General features: G+C 54.8%; 8 protein-coding genes across 8 annotated transcripts; 5 read left to right on the top strand and 3 right to left on the bottom strand.

Moving 5' to 3' along the window:
* Window positions 1-3,466: 3,466 nt before the first annotated feature.
* BBK36DRAFT_1119856 (hypothetical protein) lies at window positions 3,467-4,267 on the top strand (the record flags this gene model as incomplete). Its single annotated transcript, XM_024890633.1, has 3 exons — window positions 3,467-3,774; window positions 3,894-4,046; window positions 4,183-4,267. The coding sequence occupies 3 exons, from the start codon at window positions 3,467-3,469 to the stop codon at window positions 4,265-4,267; spliced, it is 546 nt and encodes a 181-aa protein (XP_024749726.1).
* A 1,237-nt stretch (window positions 4,268-5,504) lies between these two features.
* Window positions 5,505-6,089, bottom strand: BBK36DRAFT_4651 (hypothetical protein; the record flags this gene model as incomplete). Its single annotated transcript, XM_024898106.1, has 1 exon — window positions 5,505-6,089. One exon carries the CDS (start codon window positions 6,087-6,089, stop codon window positions 5,505-5,507), a length of 585 nt encoding a protein of 194 aa, XP_024749725.1.
* Window positions 6,090-6,931: 842 nt separating this feature from the next.
* Window positions 6,932-7,552, top strand: BBK36DRAFT_4650 (hypothetical protein; the record flags this gene model as incomplete). Its single annotated transcript, XM_024898105.1, has 1 exon — window positions 6,932-7,552. The coding sequence occupies one exon, from the start codon at window positions 6,932-6,934 to the stop codon at window positions 7,550-7,552; it is 621 nt and encodes a 206-aa protein (XP_024749724.1).
* A 146-nt stretch (window positions 7,553-7,698) lies between these two features.
* Window positions 7,699-8,786, bottom strand: BBK36DRAFT_1201019 (hypothetical protein; the record flags this gene model as incomplete). The annotated part of the gene is made up of 2 exons (XM_024897150.1): window positions 7,699-8,704; window positions 8,779-8,786. The coding sequence occupies 2 exons, from the start codon at window positions 8,784-8,786 to the stop codon at window positions 7,699-7,701; spliced, it is 1,014 nt and encodes a 337-aa protein (XP_024749723.1).
* Window positions 8,787-9,207: 421 nt separating this feature from the next.
* Window positions 9,208-11,765, top strand: BBK36DRAFT_52975 (vesicle fusion factor; the record flags this gene model as incomplete). The annotated part of the gene is made up of 3 exons (XM_024898213.1): window positions 9,208-9,449; window positions 9,501-11,367; window positions 11,430-11,765. The coding sequence occupies 3 exons, from the start codon at window positions 9,208-9,210 to the stop codon at window positions 11,763-11,765; spliced, it is 2,445 nt and encodes an 814-aa protein (XP_024749722.1).
* A 2,368-nt stretch (window positions 11,766-14,133) lies between these two features.
* BBK36DRAFT_1201016 (hypothetical protein) lies at window positions 14,134-14,806 on the top strand (the record flags this gene model as incomplete). The annotated part of the gene is made up of 5 exons (XM_024897149.1): window positions 14,134-14,205; window positions 14,239-14,250; window positions 14,300-14,389; window positions 14,426-14,572; window positions 14,714-14,806. 5 exons carry the CDS (start codon window positions 14,134-14,136, stop codon window positions 14,804-14,806), a joined length of 414 nt encoding a protein of 137 aa, XP_024749721.1.
* Window positions 14,807-16,694: 1,888 nt separating this feature from the next.
* BBK36DRAFT_1141249 (guanine nucleotide exchange factor-like protein) lies at window positions 16,695-22,244 on the top strand (the record flags this gene model as incomplete). Its single annotated transcript, XM_024893439.1, has 4 exons — window positions 16,695-17,110; window positions 17,183-20,309; window positions 20,376-20,835; window positions 21,037-22,244. The coding sequence occupies 4 exons, from the start codon at window positions 16,695-16,697 to the stop codon at window positions 22,242-22,244; spliced, it is 5,211 nt and encodes a 1,736-aa protein (XP_024749720.1).
* Window positions 22,245-23,736: 1,492 nt separating this feature from the next.
* On the bottom strand, window positions 23,737-24,846 carry BBK36DRAFT_1159435 (ribosomal protein S2; the record flags this gene model as incomplete). The annotated part of the gene is made up of 3 exons (XM_024894202.1): window positions 23,737-23,996; window positions 24,081-24,529; window positions 24,677-24,846. 3 exons carry the CDS (start codon window positions 24,844-24,846, stop codon window positions 23,737-23,739), a joined length of 879 nt encoding a protein of 292 aa, XP_024749719.1.
* Window positions 24,847-25,118: the final 272 nt, after the last annotated feature.

Here is a 25,118-nt window from a genome sequence, read left to right as displayed (position 1 = left end):
GCCGTCAACACCATACAGTCTATCCCAAGGTATTACTACATACCTAAGGTACCTACCTACGCAGGTACTCCATCCAAAACCAGGTACCTTACCTGCTGCATGTGCAACATGTGTGCCTACGGCAGCATGGCAGAGCGTGATTGCTGCCCCAAGCGGCGGCTGCAGGGGCCATCCAGGACCCGGCTGGGGGCCATGCTGCGTCGAGCCGGGGAGAAAAAGTGGTGATGCTCGCAGGACAGCCTGTTCTCGCGGGCTGTCTTGGGCTGCTTCTATTGGGCTCCTGGCCGGCCTCCGCGGTGGGCACTACTGTAGGAGGGCCTTGCTTGCCTGATGCGTTGGAGCTGCAGCACGGCCCTACGAGCTTGCAGGACGCCCTGCACACACCGAAAAAAAGAAAAGAACAACGAACAACGAACAACGAGCTCCATCATCATGGGCGTCTCCACCGGCTTCCATCCAGCGCTTTGATGCATGTGTGCATAAGGTACCTGGCACTTGTAGTTCCATAGGTAGGTAAGTTAGTACATACGTAGATATATGTACGTACGTACATATGCGTACGGCAATCCATGCCTTGCCGTTGATGAGCATCATGGTAATAATTCGCCCATTGGCTGTGGCGAGTCTCTGGCGGGCTGACGTGTTCGATCCTCGTCGTTCTTCCTCTCTGATACAACAGAAATGGCGGGGGAGGGGCGCAAGCGGTTGAGACGGTCCCTTTTCACCGGATTCCACGCCTACCGAACGCCCTCTTTTCCTTCAGCATCCTGTTCCAGACATCCTTTCCCGCTGTTTTCTTACTGGTTCATTTTCGAATTGGCAACCATTTGTTGCTGCTAAGGTAGGCTCCCAAGTCTGGGCGAATGAGCTTCATCCGGGCTTCACGACTTGGGTCATTTACCTCCAATGAGAGGATGGCACGCAGGTTGCCTTGACGAAGTTGCTGGAGCCGGGCGGTGGGGTCCGAAGAAGCCTGAGTGTAACGCAAGAAGATACTAGAGATAGTACGATACTAGTAGTAATGGACTCGTATGTAGACGAGAGCGAAATGTGTCCAAAGTCTTGTCTCACCATCAGGCGCTGCGGAGGACTGCTACTAGGTACATAGCGACTGTCACTCGGCGGTGTGCAGCTACTAGGTAGGTAGTTATCGCTCCGATGGCCTGCACGTGGAATAATCACGAGCATCGAGAATGATGCTGATGCTGGATCTTGTCAGTAGACTACATTATTATTGCCTGTACTCCATATTCCGTAATACATGCACATACTACCTTACATATACCTTACATACATGACTCCGAGCAAGGCAAGGCCAGGCGAGGCAAGGCAAGGCAAGCATGGCATGCGGTCGTAAGCTGCAGGTCGTATTTGCCAGCAGCCGGCAGAAGGCAGACAAACGGCGTTCGATGCAGCATCGGCAGAGCGCGGAAGGCGAAGTGACAACGGGTGAGTTGTTCGCTCCTCTGATTCCCCGTAGAATCGACTCAATTCGCAGCCATAATGTACACGATATTCTTGCCATTTCCAACGTTGCTTGAATTTGGACGAATCATGTACATTTTACTCCAGGCACGTCCAATCTACTGCTGTCACCCCCCCTTTGCTGCCTTGTCGCCTCAAGGATCAACTGAACTGCCAAAAAGTACACTGTACCTCGTCCAGATCCCATCTTGGCCCTTTCGGAACATGCTCTGGCGGATATCTTGACAACGCATCACCACCACCTCACTCACCCTCTTTCACCTCCCCTTCCAAGCGCCAGAACGCCTGCACTCCTGCCTGACCCGCTCTCTCTGCTTCTCTCTCCGTCTCTCGCCTCTGGACCGTCCACTTCGCGAGATGCTGCCGGATGGATCCTTTTTTTTTTTCCTCGTGGCGTCGTCAAAGCAGCCAACCATGAGATTTTAGGTCTGCGCAGGGGGGGCGAGCAGAGAGAAGACGCACAAGTAAATCCGGTGCTGCTTTTGGCACACCTTCTTTTTCGCGTCCAGCTAGCGTCATCGCGCTTGTTGGACATTTTTTCCCTTCGATGTTCTCTCTTTTCTTTGTCTCTCCTTTTGCTCCGGCTGCAACTTGTTCCCAGCTAACGTAAGGTAGCTCCAGAGCCGGTTGAATCAACAGCCGTTCGTCATCACTTGCTCCCTCGGAATTGGACAAAGACCACACAGCCCTACTCCTCTCCGCTGTTCGCCTCTCTTTCGTACGTCTCTTTTCCGCTCCCATCGGCTGTCCGTGGCTCACGGCAGGGCGTGCCTTGAATCTGCACAAGCCTCTCCACTGCCTTATCCTGGCCATGCCGAGTCCAGCATCCCCATGTCATAGCAAACCCTGGTGCTGCGTCCGTCAAGGCCCGTGTGTCCAGCTCCATCCATTTCAGTCGTTCCTTACTGTTGGTCCCAATGGCTAGTTGCAGCCGCTCTTTGCATGCCTTGTCTTCCCCGGTTTGGGGCCCTCATCCGCCTCGTCTACAGAGTGCTACTACATACTACCTCCATCAGTGATCCATCAAGCTCCCCTTGCTCAGATCCGAGTGTCCGTCATACCCCCATCCCACGCCCATCCCTGCCCCCATACCACCTTTACCGGTCCTTGAGCTGGGAATGCGTGTGTGTGTGCCCTTTCCCACTTATACACACCGCGTCTAATCTAACAATGGGAATCGGCTCCACTGATCGGGGTCTTTGCAGCTTTGCCTCCCCCGGGCATATGCGGGTAGAGGCCAATGTACTTGATGTGTTTAGAGAGCTCGAAGCGGTTCTCAATCCATTTCAGACTGACTTTCATTGCACCACCGCACCTCATGCTTTCTTTGCCTCGTCCAACTGGTGGTTTTACACTATTCCCACCCCTACCCTTTCCTTCACCTTGCCTCTCAATTCCTTGTTCTGGTTGGTCCAAGAGCTCAATGGCATCCTGGATGGTGGAAGCTGGGCCGTCTCGACATAGGATCCCGATCCACAACGTCCACGACCACGCCTCCTCCGCCCCTTGCTAGCTACTCGCCATGCAAGTCTCCACGAGTGTCTCGTCCATTCTCCCCTACGGTGATAGCGCCATCACTTCATGTTTGCTTGCTATTCACCACAGGCGGGGTCGGTGATGACCGGCCTCGGCGAATGAAGGCATGGTCTCTTATCCCTTTGACTAGGTCAATGATGACCAGGGAGGGTCCTGGAAAAGTATAAAAGGAGGTGTTTTGATCGAGTTGGAATGCTTTCTTCTTCTTCCTTTCGTATCACTCTTCTCCAGCAATCTTCGACTGCCTCCCCAAGTTTCCAAACTCTCCTCTTGTTCAGCACAAGACAGTTGGCCTTCGTCTCGACCTTCGTCTCAAGACTTGCACTCTTCTCCAGCCTATCACAGCTTGGTTCACTTGTCCAGTTCATTACACACACGCCACACATACTCCCTGTCTGTTCTCAGCTCAAGTCCAGTCAGCGTCATCAATTGGCCATCAATCATCATGTCTGCCCCATTCCAAACTGCTGCCTACACCATGCCCATGGCTGTCCCTTCCAAGAGCACCCAACACCCCGCCTACAGCCAGTACTCCTCCTCTCCACCAGAATGCGATGACACCATGAGCTCCGCCTCCGGTGTTCCCTCTGGATATTCCGCCACCTCTGCTGGTTACATTGGTAGCTCTAGCGGCGACTACGAAAGCACCGGCTCGGCTAGCGGCGTTGACTTCCAGGAGTACATGCAAGAACGCTTCTCTAACTCGTTCGACCCCATTCCGCTGGATCGGAGCATGGCCGTTCAAGCGCAGACGTAAGTTGATCCACCGCTTGTCTCGGGCGCCTCGAGTCAAGAGAACGATTCTAAGCCCGAGTTGGCCTTTTTTTGAAACCATGTGACGCCGGGCTGAGCTAACAGACAACTCTACACAGTTCCGGTAAACTCAACGCCAAGCACCGCGAACTGCTGGAGCTTCAGAAGCAGGCCCAGGCCCGCCTCGCGCGGACGCGTGAACGATTCTCGGAAGGCATGCGGGACGCGCGGGAGGTCCGCAACGACCTGGAGTGGACTCAGAAGAAAGTCTCGTGAGTATCGCCCCCCCTTTACAGAGTCTAAAGTTCTCCGCTTTAAGAGGGCGGAGCAAGCACAGTCCAGACGCGAACAAACTGTGCAACTATTTCTGCAAGAGTCGAAATTGAAGCTAATCCGGGCTATCAATAGATCTCTGAACGCAAAGGCCGCGCGAAAGCACCCCAAGGAGCACGCAAAGGCCCGCCAGCGCTTTCCCTCCCCCGAATACAACTGAAGTGCCTGGAGAGACAGACGATCGTTTTTACCCCCGAATCTTTTCCTTTGTTGGCTTTCATTGAAGCTGCTCTTTTCTTCCGGAGTTTTCACAAAAGCGATTTCCATCATTCTTTGACACCAACGGCTATAAACACTACTACCAAAAGTTGTGGTAATTTTGTCCCTTCGGCATCACTATAGGCGGTTTGACCGGGGAGGCGCTCGATTCAACTAGCATGGATTGACGTCGAAATTGGCGCGAACCGCGCGGCAATCTTGCAGGGTTGGATGCCAGATCTCTTGCTGCTTTACCAGCCCTACGGCCGGGCGGTTCTACCCGCCACAAGCCCCGTTTTGGCGCTGTGACGGTGTGGGGGGTGGGAAATGAGAAACTTACGACAATAATGACTCATGATTGGATAGTTCATGGCAATCGGGAAGCGAGGCCGAGACGTACACTCCTCTCGGGGAGCCTGCAGGAGGACCAGGGGTCAAAGTTGGCCGTCCCGTGCGAACCACGAGGGCTGCAGGGTCTTGAGCACCCACGAGGGCCCTCTTCTCCACCTGGGGCTTCCCGGGGGGTGTGTGCGATGGCTGGGAGCGAGCGAGTAGAGGCAGACATGATGGGATGTGTGTCAAGACGCCTTTCCTATTGGAGGTGGAATATCGCTGCATTGGGTATCGGCGGGAACTGAAGGCAAGGAGGTACTACTCTATTTGGCGACATTGGCGTTTCTGGGGGCACCCTGGAGTCTATTGCAAGATGATGAGGATGTCTGTAAGCTTCTGTAGCAATAACAATAGCCGTTTCCGGCGTCAAAAAACAACGTGGTGAAGGTGAATCCGCTGAGGCTTGGTTCCCGAAGTACGAGTGGCCCGTTTGCCCGTGCACGCCGCGCCGTAGCTGTAAACGGTGGTGTTGAGGCCACTCCAGCGTAGGCCTCGAGGCCATCACAGACCCAGTCATGACCCCAGAGGGCGTGTCGTCATCCTGCCACGGAAGGGATGTGTTCGATCCAGTACTTGACAGCTTCTGTCTCTGAAGCTGGAGGTATCACGTGATGACGTTCGGAGCAGAGATTCGAGAACCCAGCTTCGAGTTCCAGCAAAGAGATGCATCCAGTGAGCTCCACGTGCCGTAATGGGACAGAACCAAGCACTTCTCGAGGCATCCCACAGGGGACCAATGGGCCGAACACGGTCCATATATCCATAATGATGCCAATTCTGGTATTGATGGAAAGGTTGGCCCTTTCTCAACTTCGAGCACTCGCTCGATGGTGGCCGGGAGCCAGCCATGTACCCAGGGGTTGCAAGCCTTTCGCTTCCTCCAATCGCCGCCAAGGGTTCTCGTTTGATTGTGGATCGTAGTATCCTTCGCTCCAGGAGTCGTCGTCCTCTCTTCTGTGGGTGTTGGCTCGATGATGGCCTCCTCCTCCTCCCGAAGGGCCTGTGGTGGCGCTGATTCCAGGAGGCGGCGGACGGTTTGGGAGTCCTGGAGGGCGCACTAACGCCGGTGTTGTTGACGACTGGTTAGGCGGCTCTTCAAGAGCCCCGGCTGAGGTTGTCGGATCATCGTCTTGCCCCCTGTCAAGGTTGGCGTCTTCATCCTTGTCGTCATCTCCATCCAGGTCAATTTCATCGGCGTTAGCCGCCGGATCAGGCTGCTTCTCCCTGGCAGCTCCGAGTGGCGTAGAGTTGGACCCCGTGGCGGATGGCTTTGCCGCGCGCTGGGCGGTTGCCGAGTCGGAGCTGGTGACTGCGTCGGCGTGGGGGTTGTATTTGCGCTTCTGGGGCCGGTTCTGGGCGCCGAAGGAGGAGAAGCCCATTGCGGCGGCCATTGCGGCGGCTTCGTCGTCGAGGGGTGGTGGTGTGTCCATTTCAGGGGGGGTGAAGTTTGGTTTCCTTGGGGTTTATGAGACTTGGAGCAAAGGCGCTCAAGGGTGAGTGAGATAAGCCTGTGGTGTGTTGATGGTTCTTTGTTGTGAGATTTCGTTTGTCGGTGATGGTTGTGTGAGAGAGCGTTGGTGAGAAGTTGGTCGTTTGGTGAAGGTTGGGGTCACGCGTTTTCTGGTGGATGGATTTGAGCCGCTGATTTAAGCGGGGCCGTGCATTGGTGTGTGATATGCGAGGCAAGGTGTGATGCGGCTTACCCTGGAACAAGTTGTGAAAATTGGGAATTGGAGGCGGTTTGCGGTTGGCATGATAATGAACTTTCCAGTTACCCATGACGTTATAGAGTCACCCGGGATATACTGATGTATTTGTTTGAGCTAGACGTGTTTGGAGTCTGCAAGAAAATGGGGAGTGCGCTGGGTACGTGCCTTATAATAAAGAGAGTGGCTTCCAGCATCCCGACTTATATACCGTATCTACTGGGTAAGAATAGAAGCCTGGTACAAAGATTGAAGAGAACACAGCCATCGTAGCTAACAGTACAGATTTCCTTTTCATTTATCCAGCAGCTGTCATAGAGATGTATGTTTGCTGAAAGGTTGGATAGCCACTCCCATATCAAGCACGCCCATGCATGATGACGCTTAGTGTTTCAATATGAGAAGACTCCCACCCCCCCGGCTGACCAGCCGCCTCTCACTCATCCCTTCAGCTGAACCTCTATAACTCACAACATTCGTAAACAAACATACGCGAAAATCTCATATTAATCAATTTAACATTTCCAATGGCAGAACCAACACCCACGATAACCCTCAAACTCCCATCCAAATACTCACCCCCGTCAACCGTCCCATCAGACGACGACACCGCCCCGTCCATCGACTGGCTCTCGCGAACATGGACCGTCACGCACTCAACCCTCTCCATGTGGCGCGACGCGCGCAACGTCCGCATCACATACAAGCCCCTCCCGCCCAAGCCCGACGGCCGTCTGCGCATCGACGACCTCGTCGAGTACGAGCCCACGAGCAAGGCCGGCGCCCTGAAATCCGTAGCCGGCGTCGACACCCAGAGCCCCCGGGGAGCAGCCGGAGGAGGAGGCTGGGACTGGCGCGGCAAGGGCTGGCTGTTCTTCGTGGGGAGCCACTGGGAGCTGCTGGGCTGGGGGGAGGAGACGAGGGCGAACGGCGGCGAGACGGAGAGGTGGGCGGTGACGTGGTTCGCGCCGACGCTGTTTACCAGGGAGGGCTTGGATGTGTACTGTGATCGGAGGGAGGGGCTGAGCGAGGAGACGTATGGCAAGATTGCGGAGGCGCTGAAGAGGCTGGACGCCAAGGCGTTGGTGGACATGGTTGTGCAGGATATGAAGCCGGTCGAGATCAAGCTGCCGTGGACGGAGAAATGATACCCCTGGGGGGCAAGTCTGATGTCGCGCGTTGCTAGGTTGCTGTATTGTTTGGATGGGATTGAGGAGTTTGCATATTCGTCATAAGTCGTTACTATTTACTGGGAATCTTATACACATTTCGGTCAAAAAACGCTACACATCAATCATTCCTCGTCACGCCGGTGCCGATGCCGTCGCCGGTCCGGCGAACGCGAACGCGACCGTGAGTCGTCATGTCGCCTCCTCCTCTCCTCCTCTTTATGCCTTCTCCTCTCGCGGTGGTCATCGCGACGCTCACGCTTGTCTCTCGAATGGTGCCTCCTCGACTCCGAGGCCCCTCTGTCTTCCCTTTCCTCTCTCTCCCTATATCGATCCCTGTGCTTGTCGCGGCGATGCTCTTCTTTGCGCAGCTGTTTCAGTTCCGCATCTCTCTCTGCCTGTATCTTCATGCGCTCCCTCTTCAGCTCGCGGATCTGCGACGCGCCCTTCTTCATCATCGCCAATGGATCGTCGGAGATGATGCGCTGAGAGTCTCGAGCCCGGCGATTAGGGTCCTTGTTCCCCCATATGTCCTTGGAAGAGGCATCCGGCGCGATCCCGTCGCTCTGCGAATACCAGGGCTTGCTGATTCCGTCTCTCCCTGCTGCATTGGAGAATCGCATCGTATATTGGTCTTCGAATTCCTTCTCTTTCTTCTTCTTTTCTGCTTCCGCTTCGTCGTTCTTCTGTGCGTGCGCCCTGGCTCGTTCGTCGCCAAAGAGGTCAATGTGTCCCGCATGGTCGACGATGGGCGCCGAGCTTGTCGGCTTGCGGCTCGATTCAATAGCTGAGTATGTTGCGCTGTTCCTCTCTTGCGCCAGCCGCAGCTCGAAGTCGGTATCGTCCTCGCCCGGCCGCTTCCTCCTCCTGCCGTGACCGGGGAATCTTGATCGTGCGCCAGCGGAGCCGCTTTCAGCCTTTCTACCTTGTTCGCCTCGTTCGTCTTGTCGCTCGTCTTCTATAGGGGGAGGCTCTTCGCCGCGCAGGATCGCCAGTCGCCGTTGCGCATCGACCTCTTGCATGCGCCGCTCCTCCTCCTCCTCCGCAGCCTTTGCGGCCGCTTCGTCTCTGCGGACGCGCGCGATGTTGTCGGCATTGTAGACGTTCCACGACTTCTTGCCCAGCAGATGGCTATGTTGTATAATCTTAGCAGGATGCGCCGGATATGGAGAGAAGCGATATGGAGTACAAGGTCAGCGACTCACAGCGGCATGTTGTAGTCGAAGTTGTCCAAGCGACAGAACTGCCTCGACAAAGACGAAGCTTGTGATCTCCATCCCCCGAGATCTCGCAGCCGATAAGGGATAAGGCAGGAACGTGGGGCTGTGAAGCCATGACATAACCGCTAACCTGCATCGGGCAGTCAGCCGCCCCACTTATGGCCATCCTCGCCCACCCAAGCTCCAACTTGGCTTCTTCGCCTGCTGTTTCAACGTGCCTCGTCCTCTTCTCTTCCTTTCATCCCATGTTGTTTCTCGAATGAGTTTGCGCTTATAGACTCTGCTTCTGCATCTGGATTGAAGAAACAGCTGCACAATCGCTCTCACCCATCCTCTCTTTCGATCGACCGTCTCTCCTCCGCCATGTCCAGAGCCCCTCCTCCTGGCGGTAACCCGGGCCGCTTCGGCGGCGGCATGGGGCTGCCTGGAGGCAATCCGCGAATGCCCCCTCCTGGCGACAGATCATACCAGCCCTATGGAGGCGCACCGCAGCAGGGAGGATACGGCGGCGCACCGCAAGGCGGGTATGGTGGCCCTCAGGGTGCCGGACAGCGATACCATGAGAAGCCGTCCGGAGGCAGCGGGCGGGCGGTCCAGCTGCAGGTTGAGAAGGTTGCGGACAAGACCCTGCAGTCAAGACTGATCTATGGAAACACGTAAGTGCTGCCCCCCTCGTCTTAAGAATGCCTTCTGATGCGTTTTGCTAGTTGTGCTGTTTCACCCGAAGACTTCCCTCCTCGACCCGACGGCACAGACTACTACATCCTCCTCCGAGCCGGTCAGCCACCTGGGGAGTACGTCGTCACTGCGACGCCCGTTCCTGGATTTCCCCGGGGCTGCATCAGCTTGTCCGACCCCCAACGCACATGGTGTGGTGTCGCTATGAGAGACACCTTCACCGGAGAGGTCTATGATCCTTTTGCGTCTGGAGGCAAGGCATACCTGGGCTCTTTGGATCTCGAGATTGGCTTCGCTTCACCAACGAAGAGAACCGAGGCGCCTTACGACGAAGACGAGCTGTCCAAACTCTTCATCAACAACTTCCAGAACCAGATCCTCGCTCCTGGGCAGAGGATCCTCATGGACGTGCGGAACATACCGCTTTTGATTGTCGTCAAGACCGTTGGGCTGGTCGATCTGTCCATAGCGGATGATGGAGGCAAACAAATACATAGGGAATCTCACGCCAGGGGTATTCTCACGAACCAGACCCGCATTCTGTTTCACCGCGACGGCAAAGGAGATTTCAACCTCAAGCCCTCGGCTACGAAGCCCAACTCCAACGCAATCCTGGCGCCCGATTTCAAGTTTGAAGACATGGGTATCGGTGGCCTGGGAGACGAGTTCTCGACAATTTTCCGCCGTGCGTTTGCGTCCCGCGTGTTCCCCCCGGGCCTGGTGGCCAAGATGGGTATTCCGCACGTCAAGGGAATGCTTCTTTACGGTCCTCCTGGAACGGGAAAGACATTGATTGCGAGACAGATTGGTAAGATGCTCAACGCCAGGCCGCCAAAGGTAATCAACGGTCCGGAGGTGTTGAACAAGTATGTCGGCCAGTCTGAAGAGAACATCCGCAAACTCTTTGCGGATGCTGAAAAAGAGTACAAGGAGAAGGGAGACGAGAGCAGCCTTCACATTATCATCTTTGACGAACTGGATGCGGTCTGTAAGCAGCGTGGATCTGGCGCTGGCGGCGGCACTGGCGTCGGCGACAGCGTCGTCAACCAGCTTCTGTCCAAGCTGGATGGTGTCGACCAACTCAACAATATCCTCCTCATTGGAATGACGAACCGAAAAGACATGATTGACGATGCCCTTTTGCGACCCGGCCGTCTGGAAGTCCACCTCGAAATCTCCCTCCCAGACGAGGACGGACGACTGGAGATTCTCAAGATTCACACATCCAAGATGAGCAGCAACGGTCTCTTGGACCCAAGCGTGGACCTTGCCGAACTGGCCGGGCTCACCAAGAACTTTTCAGGAGCTGAAATCAACGGTCTTGTTAAGGCAGCGGCTTCCTTTGCCTTCTCGCGCCATACAGAAGTAGGACAGCTGGCTGCAGTCAAGCAAGACGTGGCGAGCATGAGAGTTAACCGGGATGACTTCATGAACGCGCTGACTGAAGTCCGTCCTGCCTACGGAGTGTCCGAGGCCGAACTGGAAGACGCCGTCCGATTGGGCATCATCCCCTATGGTCCTCACATTGATGCCACCGTGCAGGAGATGATGCGTGTCGTGGGCATGATCAGGGAGGACCCCAACAAGTTCAGCACATCTGTGCTGTTCCACGGCCCCAAATCTTCCGGAAAGACTGCCCTGGCGGCGCATATTGCCGTGCAGTCTGGATTCCCATTCGTCAAGCTGGTGACTCCGGCCGACCTTGTGGGCTACCGGGACGAATTTGCCAAGAAGGACTACGTCCACAAGGCCTTTGCGGACGCCTACAAATCACCGGCCAGTGTCCTGATCCTCGACGACTTTGAGCGATTGATTGGCTGGAACCCGATTGGCCCGCGATTCTCCAACGTCATGCTGGAGGCCCTCACTACGCTGATTGTCTCAAAGCCTCCCAAGGTAAGAAGCTGCTGTGTTCTGCTTAGGAACAAGGATGTGCTTGGCTAACTGTTTGCTTCCAGGGACATCGTCTCCTTATCTTTGTGACTACGTCAAAGGCGTCTACGCTCAAGCTGCTCGAGGTTGAGCAAGACTTTGCCAAAAAGGTAGCTGTGCCGGCCATTTCAAATCTGCGTGAGCTTGCCATTGTGCTCCACGAGTCGAGGGTTCTCAATTCAGAAGATGTCAACCAAACGATCAGAGCGATTCAGGAACGTACAGGGACGGAGTCGGTGGCCGTAGGAGTCAAATCCATTCTGGACTGCATCTTTGAAGCTAGAGCGGGCGGTCCCAACAGCAACGTGGTGGAAACGTTGACGGACCTCATTGTTGAGAAGATCAACGAGGTACATCTATAGGCGCCTCTGCATATATTATCTACATAAATACAATAGGGAGAGGGGCATTTGGGGTGCCATCATATAGGCCTACAGTTGGATTACCGTCAAATAATGAACATGAATAGAATAACACACATGATGAAGCAAAATACGGTGCAAATTGGAAAAGGAGAGGAGCCTATGGCCTCGAACGAGTGTGTCGAAAAATAACTCATTGCAACACTGTCTTGGAAGCTCATTTAATGTCGTAGACCGAGATTATCTAGAATATACGACAGGCGGTTGGCCTCTCCTTTTCGCTGTCTTGGATGCCTATATTGATCGGTGCAATTGATTGTCCCGTTTCCGCACATAGACCTGCTTTGAGAGAAGATTGCGTGTAGTATATAAGGTATGAATACACGTACGGCAGATTTCCCTGTCTTCCCTGTCAAACTTGTTGTACACTGATATGACCGAAAAGGGAAGTGATTCTGTCATTCTTCGGTAGCGAGAAACGGGATAACAAAGAGGCGAGAGAAGCAGAAAAAAGAAATATGAAAGAAGGCAAGGTGCTGAAACACCATTGCCCGTGCCAGGAGTCCACGCGTTTCGCCTGGGTCTGTACCTATCTAGTTGTACGAGTACATACGTGGTACGTTGTGGCATCAACATGCATCGGTTGTCGAGTCGAATTCTTGACAGACACTAAAATGACAAACGAACGTCGCTCTACGAGGAGACGGGAGGACTAGTCTAAGAAGGGGGGGAAAAGAAACACGTGGATTGCCAGGACATGGGACATGGGAGAAGTTTTGACATTTGACGTGGGATTTTTGCAGGTGCCATTGGTTGAAAGGGTTCAGGGTGAGTTGTTCTTGTGAAGGGGGGTTGGGATCGTTTGGCGGGCTGTGCGGCTGGGAAGTGTCGCTGGGGTTGCCGATATGAGGTGTGGGAACGGAGGTTGATGACCGGGAGATTGATGGGCTGCGGTGGTCTGGTGGGGAGGTTTGTCTGTGTGGGATGGCGAAGATGGGTTTTTAACGGGCATGGCTGTGGGAACTTGTTGAGTTGTTCTGTGCAATTTGAGAAAGATGCGCGTTGAGTCGGGTTGGTAGTGTTGTTATGGAGGTTTCTATTTGCATGAGACCGTAAGACCAGGTGACGAAGAATAGTGAGACATTCCAATGACGGCGCAGGAAAAGAAAGTCATGCAGCAGCAGTGCTACTGGAACACACACGGGAGATGTGGACTCGGGGAACCAGGATGTTGTGCGTCTTTGCGGCAGATTACAAGTAGGACCCCGAATGTCTGGGTCTGGTCATACATGAGGTCGAGGTCACGGGAGAAGGGGGGGGGAGGTCGCCGGCTGGCCGGCTGGGAGATTATGTTCCTTGTTGTTTTTGTTGGATGCCTGGGGATGGGTTATGTGACAGGTCACAGAACTCTGGGCATATTTTTTTTTTCTTTTTTTCTTGCATGAAAGCATAATGTTTGAGGTATGATGAATGAATGAATGAATGGGTGAGCATGGAATATGGAGTGACAATTTTGCCTTTTTGCCGTTGCGTGTTGGAGAGGGGGAACATGGTTGATTTCCGGTCGAGGCGCTTGTGATTGAGTTTTGCTCTTGGTCAGATAGGAGGTTTATAGTACTACTAGTAGTACTATCGTGTAGTTTGCAGTGGAAGCTGAAGTAAGGTCGCTGGCCGGACTGCAATTCTTGACACATCCAAGAACTCTAATAAGTAACTCACTGACTAGGAAGAAGGAAAATAAAACAAAAAGAAGGCAGAAAGAAGGGAACGAGCCGCTTTGCCATTGTTCCGGAACAAAACCCACAGTAGCGACGACCGGCCCCCTTCTCAGGAACCATGAAAAGGCGAATTTGCCCATTTGTTTCAAATTCCGCATGGGGCCTTTTTTTTGTGCCTTGCAGGGGATGAAACCCGGAACACACACCCAGCCTCTCGGTGCCGGGGAAGAGCCTTTGCGCGGAAGAAGGAAGTCCTAGAAAGTTCCAAAGGAAGAAAACCAGGGCTGTCTCTTTTTTTCTTATTTCGCTTGATACGAGCTGGTGTTGTTGGTCGGCTGTCGGTACAGCGGTCTGGATGGAAAAGCAGGGGTGCTGTTTCTGGTACGGGTTGCAAGTGGAAGAAATCATTGGCTGGCTTGTGGGATTCTAGAGAACCATTTTGCTGGAGAGGAGATGAAGCCGCAGGGGGGCTGGGCATGAGGTATTGTATGGAGAGTATCGTCCCTTATTCTGTCTACCTTACCAACCCGAGTGTCAATTCATGGAACGCCGGTACCTGGAAACGGGCATCCAATAATCAAGCGGCCATACCAAGCTACAGACAGCTTCGCGTCAATGGACCGTCCTCTCTCGTGTCCTCTTGGATCGTCATGGAGGTTGGATTCATGGCGCAAAGTATGACGAGCTATGTATCGTACAACGCAGAGTTCGATAGCCTGTTGGTAAGCACTGTTGGTTCTTGAAGCATCATTTAGACTTCCGCCAACGTGCGTCTCTTGTCCCCCTTTTCATCTTCCAACCGTATTGCCTTTCCAGGGAACGAACAGCATGGCTTCTCCTCCGCACAACCAGCGGTACGAGCGGCTACATGGCATCAACTTCCGCGATCCTTCTCGCCCGCCTACGGTAGCTTGCTATTGTACACACTACTCCGTACTGTAGCACAGCTGCGCGCGCCCACGGCCTGCCAATGGCTTCATCTTAGCAGACGAGTCCGTCGGCCCTGAGCCCCAGCCCGCGGAAGGCGGACCGCGCATCAGCCCAGGGCGAGCCAACCAGCTGGGTTTGGGGGGGCTGGCGAGGTTGCCGGTACGAGCGGCTTGTAGGGAGAGGCGCGCGTTATTGAAAGTATATGCTTGATGATGTGACCCCGACATGTCGACTGATGGCTGCCGCTAGTATGACTACGATGGATGGGAAGAATTGGTGCTGCCACCTTGGCGGTGCTAGCGGACGGACGGTTCAAAGGCTCCAGCTTTCTTCCAGCATATTGGGTCCGAGAGAAGTGGCTTGTTGATGGTTGTTGAGGCGTTTGGGCGCTAGGAGGACTACAAGGGCGTTGACCACGTTGAGATCGCCTTTGAGCCACTGAAGATATCACGGTTCGTCTCATGAAGAGCGAGGTGTAAAGCTGGCGAAGGGCTGACGGCGTCTGTCGTGCATGATGTGGGCAGCTTCACATGTCAGCGCACCAGCCAGTTCCCGCAGCCGGCATCTGCCGTGCGGAGAGAGACACAGGCGCCTTGTCCGCAGCCAGGTCGGAAACAGCCCTGGGCAGCGCCGATCCTGGAGACACAAGACCTCACGAACTGACGTGCATTGACGTCTGCCGATGCGCATTGGGCGACGCAGGTACGAGGATTGACGGCATACATACAGCTTGTATTACAGCATACGACATCCAACAACCTCACAAGGTATTGTAGATGCTCATCGTCGTTGCGGAATATGTGCTCCGAAAGTACGAAATACGGCTTACAACACACGCATCCAATGCCTATCTATCAGCGTCCCCGGTTCCTGGGTCTCACTTGTGCCTGTCCGGCAACCCCTTCTCAGTCCATGTAGTATACCTCTGCCCTGCATCGCCAATTTGAGCACATGATGGGAGCTTCAGATTGCATGCTGCCATCTCACACACTCCGTACAAGTACGAGTCCATCTACCGAAGCAGAGCCCAAACTGCCGAGTAAGCCCGCATACGAGCTCCAGACACTAAGCCTGATACTTTACCCCAAACACATCGGCAGAATGCAACCGTCAGGCGTCATCTCCTCGCATTCATCACATCTCATCGCACTCACTGCGAGGGCTGCTGCATAATTGCCCCCCCCCCCCGGCTCTCGTCTTCAGGCGGCCAGGGGGGGGGGGCCTTCAGCCGCTGGAATGCCGCCAATGCGCCAAATTGACGCCCTATCGGCCAGGCCCAGGTCTTAAATACAGGTACCCACCGGCACTAAGATTTGATGGCGCGCCGCCCAGGCACATGGCGAGGCACAGGTGCCGGTACGTACCCGCTCGCCCGGTTCCAAGCAAGGCCCAGGTTTGATGATGATATGACTCTCTCTCTCCCTCTCTCTCCCTTTAGCCCTCGACAAAAGCCCGTCAAATTCTGTCTCCCCCAGACGTCCGGCAAACCATCTGTCTGTGCCATCCTAGACCCGAACGACAGGCGCCGAGCCCAGACTCTTGACCGGCAACCGAACTTGTCATCGCTTCCGTTGCTGCTTGGCATTCGTTACTCCCCTCTGCCGCTGCCATGCCTGTCCGCGACTGTCTCGCTCTGTGCCGTGGCTTCGCAAATCTTTGACGCTTCTCGCCTCGACTTGCCCTCTGGATTGCCGCACACGACGCCTCCATCTGCTTGCTGTCGAGACGGCAGCGCGCAAGTTCTTCTTCCACCATCCATCCCAATCTACCGCACGATACTACGCGACTCGACTCGACTCGACTCGGCACGCCCGACTCGACGCGGCTTCGTACGACTGCTCCCCTCGATCCCATATCGTGCCAATTCAAGTTACTGGACGCAGAGTGGTACGGGCTTGACCTGCTGTCCACTCCTGGAACCATCCTCTACCCCGTGCCTGCATGGCGTCAGTTGGTAAGTTTACGGCATGTCTCGCTTGCTCGCTCTGTCGGCCAGCCATCTGCCATTGTTCATCTCGACTCCCTTGGCTTCAGCCTTGCCGCGCATTTGCTCCCACTACCAACCGTCACACGCCCTCCTTTCCAGCTGACTGCGCCGAGCCTTGTGGCCGCGGTTGCTGTGTCCTCTCTCTTCGCGACTCCTATGGCCGCTGTTTGCTCAGCAAGACAATATTCTCCTTTTTTCCAACCTCGTCCGCTAACTCTCCCCTGATCGATGGGCTTTCAGAATCACCAGCCTTGAGCAGCACGAGCTCCGTCCCATCATAACATTGGATGGGTCATGGATGCCGCCGAGCCTCCCTTGGTAGCGGTGCGGTCAACTCTCGCATTGCGACCCAAGCTATCAACCAAGCGGCGCAAAGCACTGCAACTCAAATCGATACAGACCACAGCCGCCCAAGGCGCTGGAGCAAAATATGACAACACGACGCGGAAGGTGTCAGGAGGGAGCGTGTCGGACGCGAAGGAGACGACACCACCAAAGCCGTCGACCAGGGTGATGCGCAAACCGTCCACTACTGGCCGACCGATTGTACCCTTGACCGAGCAGAGGTCCGTCAGCAGAACACTGTCACTGGCAAGGCGAGATGAAGAGAAAGACCGGTGGGATGTTGCACCAGACGGCGCCTCGGCCGGCCGCGAAGGGCGCCAGTTCACTGTTGCCAACGTTGGGAACAATGGCAAGCTGTTCTTGAGGTATGCATGCGCGCAACTCTGAAGGGCGATGTCGTGGCCCCTCTTTGCTAATGTTTTCTTGTCTGACCCTAGACCCTCCGTCCGCCGCGGAAACAAGAGGTATCCCCAACCCAATTTCACGTTTCCCATAACCCCTCCCGGCACTGCTGGCTTAGAGGGCGTATATCCAGAGAATAGCGATGAACCCCTCAAAGCGCCGGCAAATTTCCACGACAACCAATTCACACCCACTCCCAGAACGTCCACCATTCCCGCCAACTACATCTCCGATCCTAGCAAGGCTCCGTCAACGTCACAGCACCGTAGAGCCGTTTCCGACAGTACGGTTCGTGACTTCAACTCGCCGACGGCCACCGACACGGAGGGTTATAGGATTGTCATCACCAAGCCAACGCATGGCGACCATCACCGGCCCAAGACGACTGACCATCGGGACGATCCGGACGCTGACGGCGTGCCGATACTCAATATCAACATCCCGTCATGGAAGCTGGGGACACCGCGGTTCTCTACGAGGGGCACCCCGATCTTCAGAGGCTCTTCTTACGCCCCAACAGACGACTTCCGCTCCAACAGCCGCGCATCCATGCACCATTCGTCAGAGAGAAGCCTTGGCGTTCCGCTGCGAGGCTTGGGGTCTAGACGACCCAGCCATTTGGCCATACCACAACTTCGCTTTCCGCGGACCTCGCTTGCGTCTTCGCAGGCGTCAGCTCGCCCTCGGCGTGCCGTGCCCTCTGTCTACGCATCACACCTTGTCATTGAGCCGGACATGTTTGATGATCTCACCTTTAAGCCGGCGTGCGACGATAAACTGATAGTGCGCTACTCGCCCAGCGGTTCCGTAACTGCGGCGACCCCTTCTCGACTGGTTGCCGAGATCACGTCACCAAGCTTCTTGGACTACGAGCTCATCTCGGATTTCTTCCTGACTTACAGAGCCTTTCTTGAGCCTGAGATACTCTTACGAATGCTCATGGCGAGGCTGCGCTGGGCCCTGGAACGCACCGACGAGGTTGGGATGATTGTCCGTGTTCGAACCTTTGTCGCCATGCGACACTGGATTCTCAACTACTTTGTCGATGATTTTGTCCTGGACTACGACCTCCGCGTTCTTTTCTGTGTCCTGCTCAACGACTTTGTCGACGAGCTGTCACAGGATGCAAAGGAGCGTAGAGTTCAGCTCAAGATCTTGACGGAGCTCAAGAAGTGCTGGCGACGTGTTTGTGCCCATTACTGGGATGGCCCCGAGTTTGACGATGGGTTGGGGCCTCAGGCCCCGGTTGCGCCGGGTGGCATCGCTGGATACCGAGACCCTAACCTGGATCCTACCTTTTGGGACCGGGAAGGGCTAGATCCGCCACAGTGGCAAGCTGTATCTGCCATGCCCAACGTCTTGAGCGACGAGACGAACCCGAGTTCCGATGTGCTTCCCACGTCGACCAACATTGGACACTTTGCTCTGTCAGAGGACCGCCCAGGGACTCCCGAACACCAGATGATCACCAACACTGTGCTGGGCAACGGGCCTGCTTCACCTCTCAGCATAGCAAGCATGGACATCGTGTCTTGTTCCTTTCCCAGCAAGAATGTGAGGTCTCTGAATCCCAACTCCAGCCAGCCCCTGGCAGCTCATCCGGTGTATTCCACATCTCCCATTCTGCCGCCGGGAGCGATAGCAACGACTCCCAAGGCTCTTGCTGGCAAACGTGTTCGGCCGGCCCAAAGCCATTCGCGCAACAACAGCGCCACCGACTCGCTCAGGGGCACCAGCTTTGATCAATCCCCTTCGCAATACGTTGATCTGCACATGGTCCTGCAGTCCGCGGGAAATCTTGTCCGGGGCAATATTCTACCGCCTGGCCAGCCCTTTGTCGATATCGAGGCCGAAACCCCTACTGGCGACCACAGACAGACCACCATCTTCCAGCCCACCTCCCGCCACGGTACCAAGGACCGGATCTTCGGAGTTGCCATGTCGGGGTCTGGAATGAAGAAGTTCTTGGGCGGCGTCCGACGCGCTTTGAACAGCCGGGGGCAGTGGTCCTCTGGTTCACACACGAGTTTGCCTGCCGTCGCCTCTTTGGCCTCTCATACGATCAGCATGGATCCACTGCCTGCGTCGGCATTTATAACACGGGGCGCCTACGCCCAGAGTGCTACCCGCCCATTAGTGAGGATCGATGTGCTTGGAGCTGAAGTGGCCGAGGATTTCAAGCGAGCCATCCGCGAAGAGGAGGAAGCCGCCGAGGCAGAACGCTTGGGTCTCCCAAAACCATCCCCAACGCCCTCTCGAACCATTCCTCGACCTACGGAGTATTCGGCAGCGCATATGGACTCTACTACGGCTGATTACGCGCCTCAGGAGCGGAGGTCACGGCCTATGAGCGACATGGGCATCACTACTGGGAGCCAGTCCATTGTCATTGTCGACGATACCGCTCCTCTTGACAAGTCGAACATGCGCGACAGACTCCCTGCTGCCACTTTCGACCCTTCTGTCGGCGGGCTATCAGTCGGATCCTTCTTGACGGCCGGTGGTGATCCAACGCCCCCTACAACGCCGCCCGCGCGGCTCGCGGCTGGGACGCCGCGGAGGTCGTCCTCCATTTTTGACCAGCTCGCCGCTCCGCCTTCGACTTCCCAAGATGAGCCCTTGCCCACACTCGTGTCGGACATGGTGGCCCTGGGAGATGGCTCTTATGGCATAGGTCCATCGGATGATGCTAGCCGATACTCCTCTTCGACATTGCGCCGCGGCAGTCTGCGCCAGCCAGTCCCAAATCGCAGGACGCTGCGTATACAACAGAGACACCAGTCGATAAATACCCGGCAATCAATCTACTCTTTTAGGCGTCGGGCCTCGTTTGGCAGTCGTCTAGAACGACACTCCACGGCTCGGAGTTTTGATGCCACTACAGACTCTTCCATGCTGGACGGAGAATACGGGACTCCGGCTGCTGAGCCCCTTCGGATGCTTCGAAGGCGCCCTGGAGGCTATCTGAGAGACGCAGCGGGCCGCCTGAACAACCGGCCCATGCTGCGGAAGTCTCACTCTGTTGCGTCCTTCACGACCTATACCGAATCCATCCGAAGCTCTTACCTCCTTGGTACTCATGCCGAGCAGGACGATGATGATCGTAGTTATGTTGGAGTAGTAGAAGACCGCCTTTCCCGCGACAGGCACAAGATCTTTTCTGTCGGTCAGCTAACTGGGAAGCCTCCCAAACGACACCTGTCTTTGATTAGTACTCACTCATCCAAGCCTATTATGCGCCCATCGTTTGAGATCGAGGCCAGAAAGCTGGCGCAGATACCCGATGAGGATGACGGTGGTATCGAGTCGGCCTTGCTAAAGCTGGAGGGCAAATATCAACCAAAGCCAAAATCGCTTGACCAGTTCAGACAGACTGCTATGATAGACGCGGACGAATTTGGCACAACAGCTGGCGCCGCAGATTCTTATTCCAACGGAATCAAAAGCCAATGGAGTGAAGCAGGTAGCATGGCTGATGATTATCGCACTCAGCAGACCCGAGGCCCTTCCCCCCAGGATAAAGGAAAGCAGCCGGTGTCTTCTGCATACAGCCGGGACACCATGATTGCACGGACAGAGATAACCAACCTCGAGACGCGTTCGTTCTTAACCGCTGACTCTGACGAATCATACTGCTCCATACCTTTACTCGAACGGGGTCTTACGAATGATAGCCAGACTAGGGGAGGTACGTCAGAGTGGACTGATCGATCGGTTCTTCGTGGCTCATCCGATGAAGACGATGCCGCTACTTCAGATGCTGCCTTGAGAGGTCACGAAGTCTCCCACCAAGTCTCCGATTCTCAGCTGTCCTATGCCTTTGTTGAAAAGACGCAGAGTATTGAGAATATCAAGGCAGGAAAGGTAACCCCACCACCACCACCACCAGTGGATGCCCAGTCCTTTCTGGAAGATGCCAGCGTCGGCGGCTCGGATCTCTCCTCTGAGCTTTCCCCCTCCGAAGATGAGAGCGTGCACAATACCAGCGGAAGAGCGGCTGCTTTTTCGATGTCATCACAGCCACATCCATTCGGTGATCCCCTCGGCACGCCCCGATCAAACTCGTCGTCTGCTCCCATGACGCTCGCTCAAGCACTGGCGATGAGTCCGGTGATGATGAGTCCGGTGACGATGAGCCCTGTGATGTCAAATCTCGAGAGGACTCTGCATCCAGATCAAATATGGTCTCAGAAGCCCCTTCCTCTCTCTCCGGAGATATTCCACGGCACTTCTCACAACCCTGATCACGACCCTCCGCACAACACTGAAGCACCGGTGCAACAAGCATCAGAAGAGGAGACTCCCAAGACGCTCAAGTACTCAGTTCATCTGCCGTTTATTCTAGCATTCCCTTCTGACATCCTGGCTCAGCAATTCACGCTCATTGAAAAGGATGCTCTCAACGACATAGACTGGAGGGAACTGATTGAGATGAATTGGAGGAACGCCACCAGCAACGACTCTCGCTCGTGGGTTGACTTCTTGAGAAACACCAACGCCCATGGAGTTGAAGTTGTCGTTGCACGGTTCAATATCATGGTCAAGTGGGCCATCTCGGAGATTGTCCTCACTCAGCACATTGAGGAGCGAGCGCGCTGTATCATCAAGCTCATCCATATTGCGGCGCACTGTCGGCGGTATCGCAACTTTGCAACCTTGGCACAGCTTACCATTGCCTTGTCCAGTGCCGAAGTTGCCCGTCTTTCAAAGACGTGGGAGCTTGTTCCAGCTCGCGACCTGAACACGCTCGGCGAACTCGAGGCTCTTGTCACACCCACGCGCAACTTCTACAACCTCCGAGCCGAAATGGAAGTTGGCTCAGACGGAGGCTGCATTCCGTTTGTCGGCATCTACACGCATGACCTTCTTTTCAACGCGCAGCGCGCCTCGGAAATTGCCAGCTCGCCGACCACCCCGCCCCTCATCAACTTTGAACGATGCCGCATTGCGGCGTCTGTGATCAAGACGCTGTTGAGACTGTTGGAGGCCAGCACGCGGTATACTTTCCAACCAGTCGAGGGCATAACGGAACGTTGTCTTTGGATGGGCGCATTGAGCGATGATGAGATCCGACGACATTCTGAGGCATTGGAGTAGCCCAAGCACCGAACCGTTTGCCCCGGCTGATAATAATCATCTCTCTTTTCCTTTTGATGATGCTCTGGGTATCTGCACGCAGATACCACCCACTGCCACCCCTATACCCTCCCTTATCTCTCAACACACACATACAACACACAAGTCTTCACGCCCTCACGCGTCCCATTTGTCATTTTCTTAGCGTCGCATTCCATATCAGACATGGCGGCAGCTTCACAGCCTTGTCGTTTGTCACACGTCCTACGGGCATGTAATAGCGTGGCATATTTCTGCTTGCTGCTCGTTTATCCCTTCGTCTTTCCCTTTTTGCTTTCTTCTGCTTTCGTCTCTTCAAAGGGGCATTTTGCATACACGATACCATCTAACGAACGAACTCGAGCCCCGGAAAAGGGAAAAACACGGAACCCTCGATAGCTGGCTAACGCTGGCATCACGACTTACTACCATACTATTGCCTTCATGTAGACACCCTTGTAACACCGCACTCGTGGGCGAGATTTCTTTTTCCTCTGTTGATCAGCCGGCCAATTCTTTTCCTTGCTACAACTTTTACTACTCTGTTCGCAGCCTTTTGGTTTCTCTTATTCTTCTTCTCTTGTTTTCTATGTTATTCTCGTCTCGTCTTGTCTTCTTGTTGTTTCTCTTGTATAGGGTTCCTTTTATTTCTGGCGTGGGAGTACAAAGAAGGGATATCACAAATAAGGGGGAACTTTAGATACCAATACCGGAGGGGGGGGGCATTGTGGATAAACTCGGAATGGTAGCGTATCAGGGATACAACGGCTCGTATATATGCAGACTTTGGGAAGATGATATATATACATACCTTAGATACCTATACTTGGTAATGTGCGCCTGAAATGGGTTGCTCATAGGAATACAAACAAATTCAAATTAGCATATAGACTTGATTGTATGTGTGACGTGGCTGCGTTTGCTTTGTTTAGGTTGAACAAAGGAATAACTGATCTATCCGAATTGTTTTGCAATACATGGATTGTTCGAGGATAATCTTGGGAGAGGGCTTATACCCAGATTCAAAAGAGGCAAATGCGAGAGCGAAATTTGAAGATGGGATATCTTGTTTCTCGAATTTGTCTTGCACTATGTTCGGCTGTATAACAGCTTTTCTTTGGACGAAAAACCAACCACAAGAGGAATTAAGAAGACCATTTGGGCGGGGCAACGATTAAGTACGCCCCCAGCCGCCGTACAGGGCTTTCCCTCTTTCCCATTCCCCCAATATCCCTTCAGAGACCATAGAGGGGAGCGGGCAGAGTATCTTTCCCTCATAAGTACAGCGAGCTCAGACCCAAAATAGCAAAAATCCCAGACCTCCCGTCGAATGTTGTTTCTTCTTCTGCAAAAAAAAGCTTCGATTAAACGCCTCCCCTATTTTGGACCAGTCCGTGGTAACTCTTTGTTTTTAAAGCTCCTGTATCACGCCATCCTCCAACCAATGTGTTCCCAGATAACCCTTTGGAGATGTTTACCACTGGCTGTCCTTAGGAGCCTCAGCAGCCCACTCCTGGCCACCGGAAGCGGCCCAGTCCTGGCCGGCACCGGCACCGGCACCGTCCCAGCCAGCGGCGGCGGGGGTAGCACCAGCGAAGCCGGGAGCGGGAGCATCCCAGTCACCGCCGGCGGCGGGGAAGCCGGACTCGATGGCGACGGGGACCTCCTCCTCAGGGGCGGTGATGAGCTTCTCCTCCTCGACCTTCTCCTCGGCCTCGGCCTCAGGGTCGCGGTCTTTTTTGTTTTCACTGTGGTTAGCTTTCCCATCGCCTTTCCAAGTATGTGTGGGGAGAGAGAGAGAGTGCAAAAAAAACATACAGAAGTACAGATCAACCATGACGTCCCAGGGAGTCTCGCGGTTGAAGATGGTACCGCGGAGGCGCAGGACCTCGCGGGCGAGCAGCCACCAGATGGTGCCGATGGCGTGGCGACCCTTGTTGTTGGTGGGGATGGCGACGTCGACGTACTCGGTGGGGGAGTCGGTGTCGCAGAGGGCGATGACGGGGATGTTGACGTAGCTGGCCTCCTTGATGGCCTGGGCGTCGGTGCGTGGGTCGGTCACGACAATCAGGCGCGGCTCCTTGAAGGAGCGGGTGATGTAGTTGGTGAAGCTACCGGGGGTGAAGCGGCCGGCGATGGGGGAGGCGCCGGTGTGGGCGGCGAACTTGAGGACGGCGCGCTGACCGTAGGGACGGGCGGAGATGACGCAGATGTCGGCCGGGTTCTCGATGGCGACGATGATGCGGGCGGCCAGGACAATCTTCTCCCTGTAGAACGAACTTGTTAGTTTTTCTCATTGTTCGATCATGTCGAGTTTTCCCCCTCCCCAGAATTCCACAAAGACTCTCTCTCGTCTTTCGCTCCCAGAATCTCCAGAAAGCCCTCTCTTTCCTCCACAACCAGAATAAACGCACCAGGTCTTGCCAATGTTGATCACGTTGACACCATCGACACGGGTCTTCCACAGGTAAGGCTCCATGTGCACCTGCAGGTTCTTGGAACCGAGGTGGCACTGCGCCGCCAGGAGCATCTCGATGTCCTGGGACGTGGCATTGAAGATGGAGGGCAGGTTAGCGGGAGCCATCTTGACTGGATTGAATTTTCCTTCGTGATGGGGGCGGGAATCTGGGCGGTTGAAGGAGGCAAGATATGGCTCGGTTGACGAAGATCGTGCCAGAGGAGGTTTCGCAAAAGTTCGCGAGGGCTAAAGTGTTGTAAATTTCCAAAAATGTGTGTGCCGCAGCCCTGAAGGCGCTAGCATGGAAAGGGACTAGGCTGCTTTCGCTAGTTTCTTGAGGTTCTTGAGAGGGTCTGGAGATGCACGTGAGCTCGATGACTAAGATGCTAAGATCAAGT

The sequence above is a fragment of the Trichoderma citrinoviride genome (genome assembly GCF_003025115.1).
Source record: "Trichoderma citrinoviride strain TUCIM 6016 unplaced genomic scaffold BBK36scaffold_7, whole genome shotgun sequence".
In the NCBI taxonomy this organism is placed as follows: Eukaryota; Fungi; Ascomycota; class Sordariomycetes; order Hypocreales; family Hypocreaceae; genus Trichoderma; species Trichoderma citrinoviride.
Note: the sequence above shows the minus strand (reverse complement) of the source record. Positions and strands in the feature narration are given on the sequence as shown.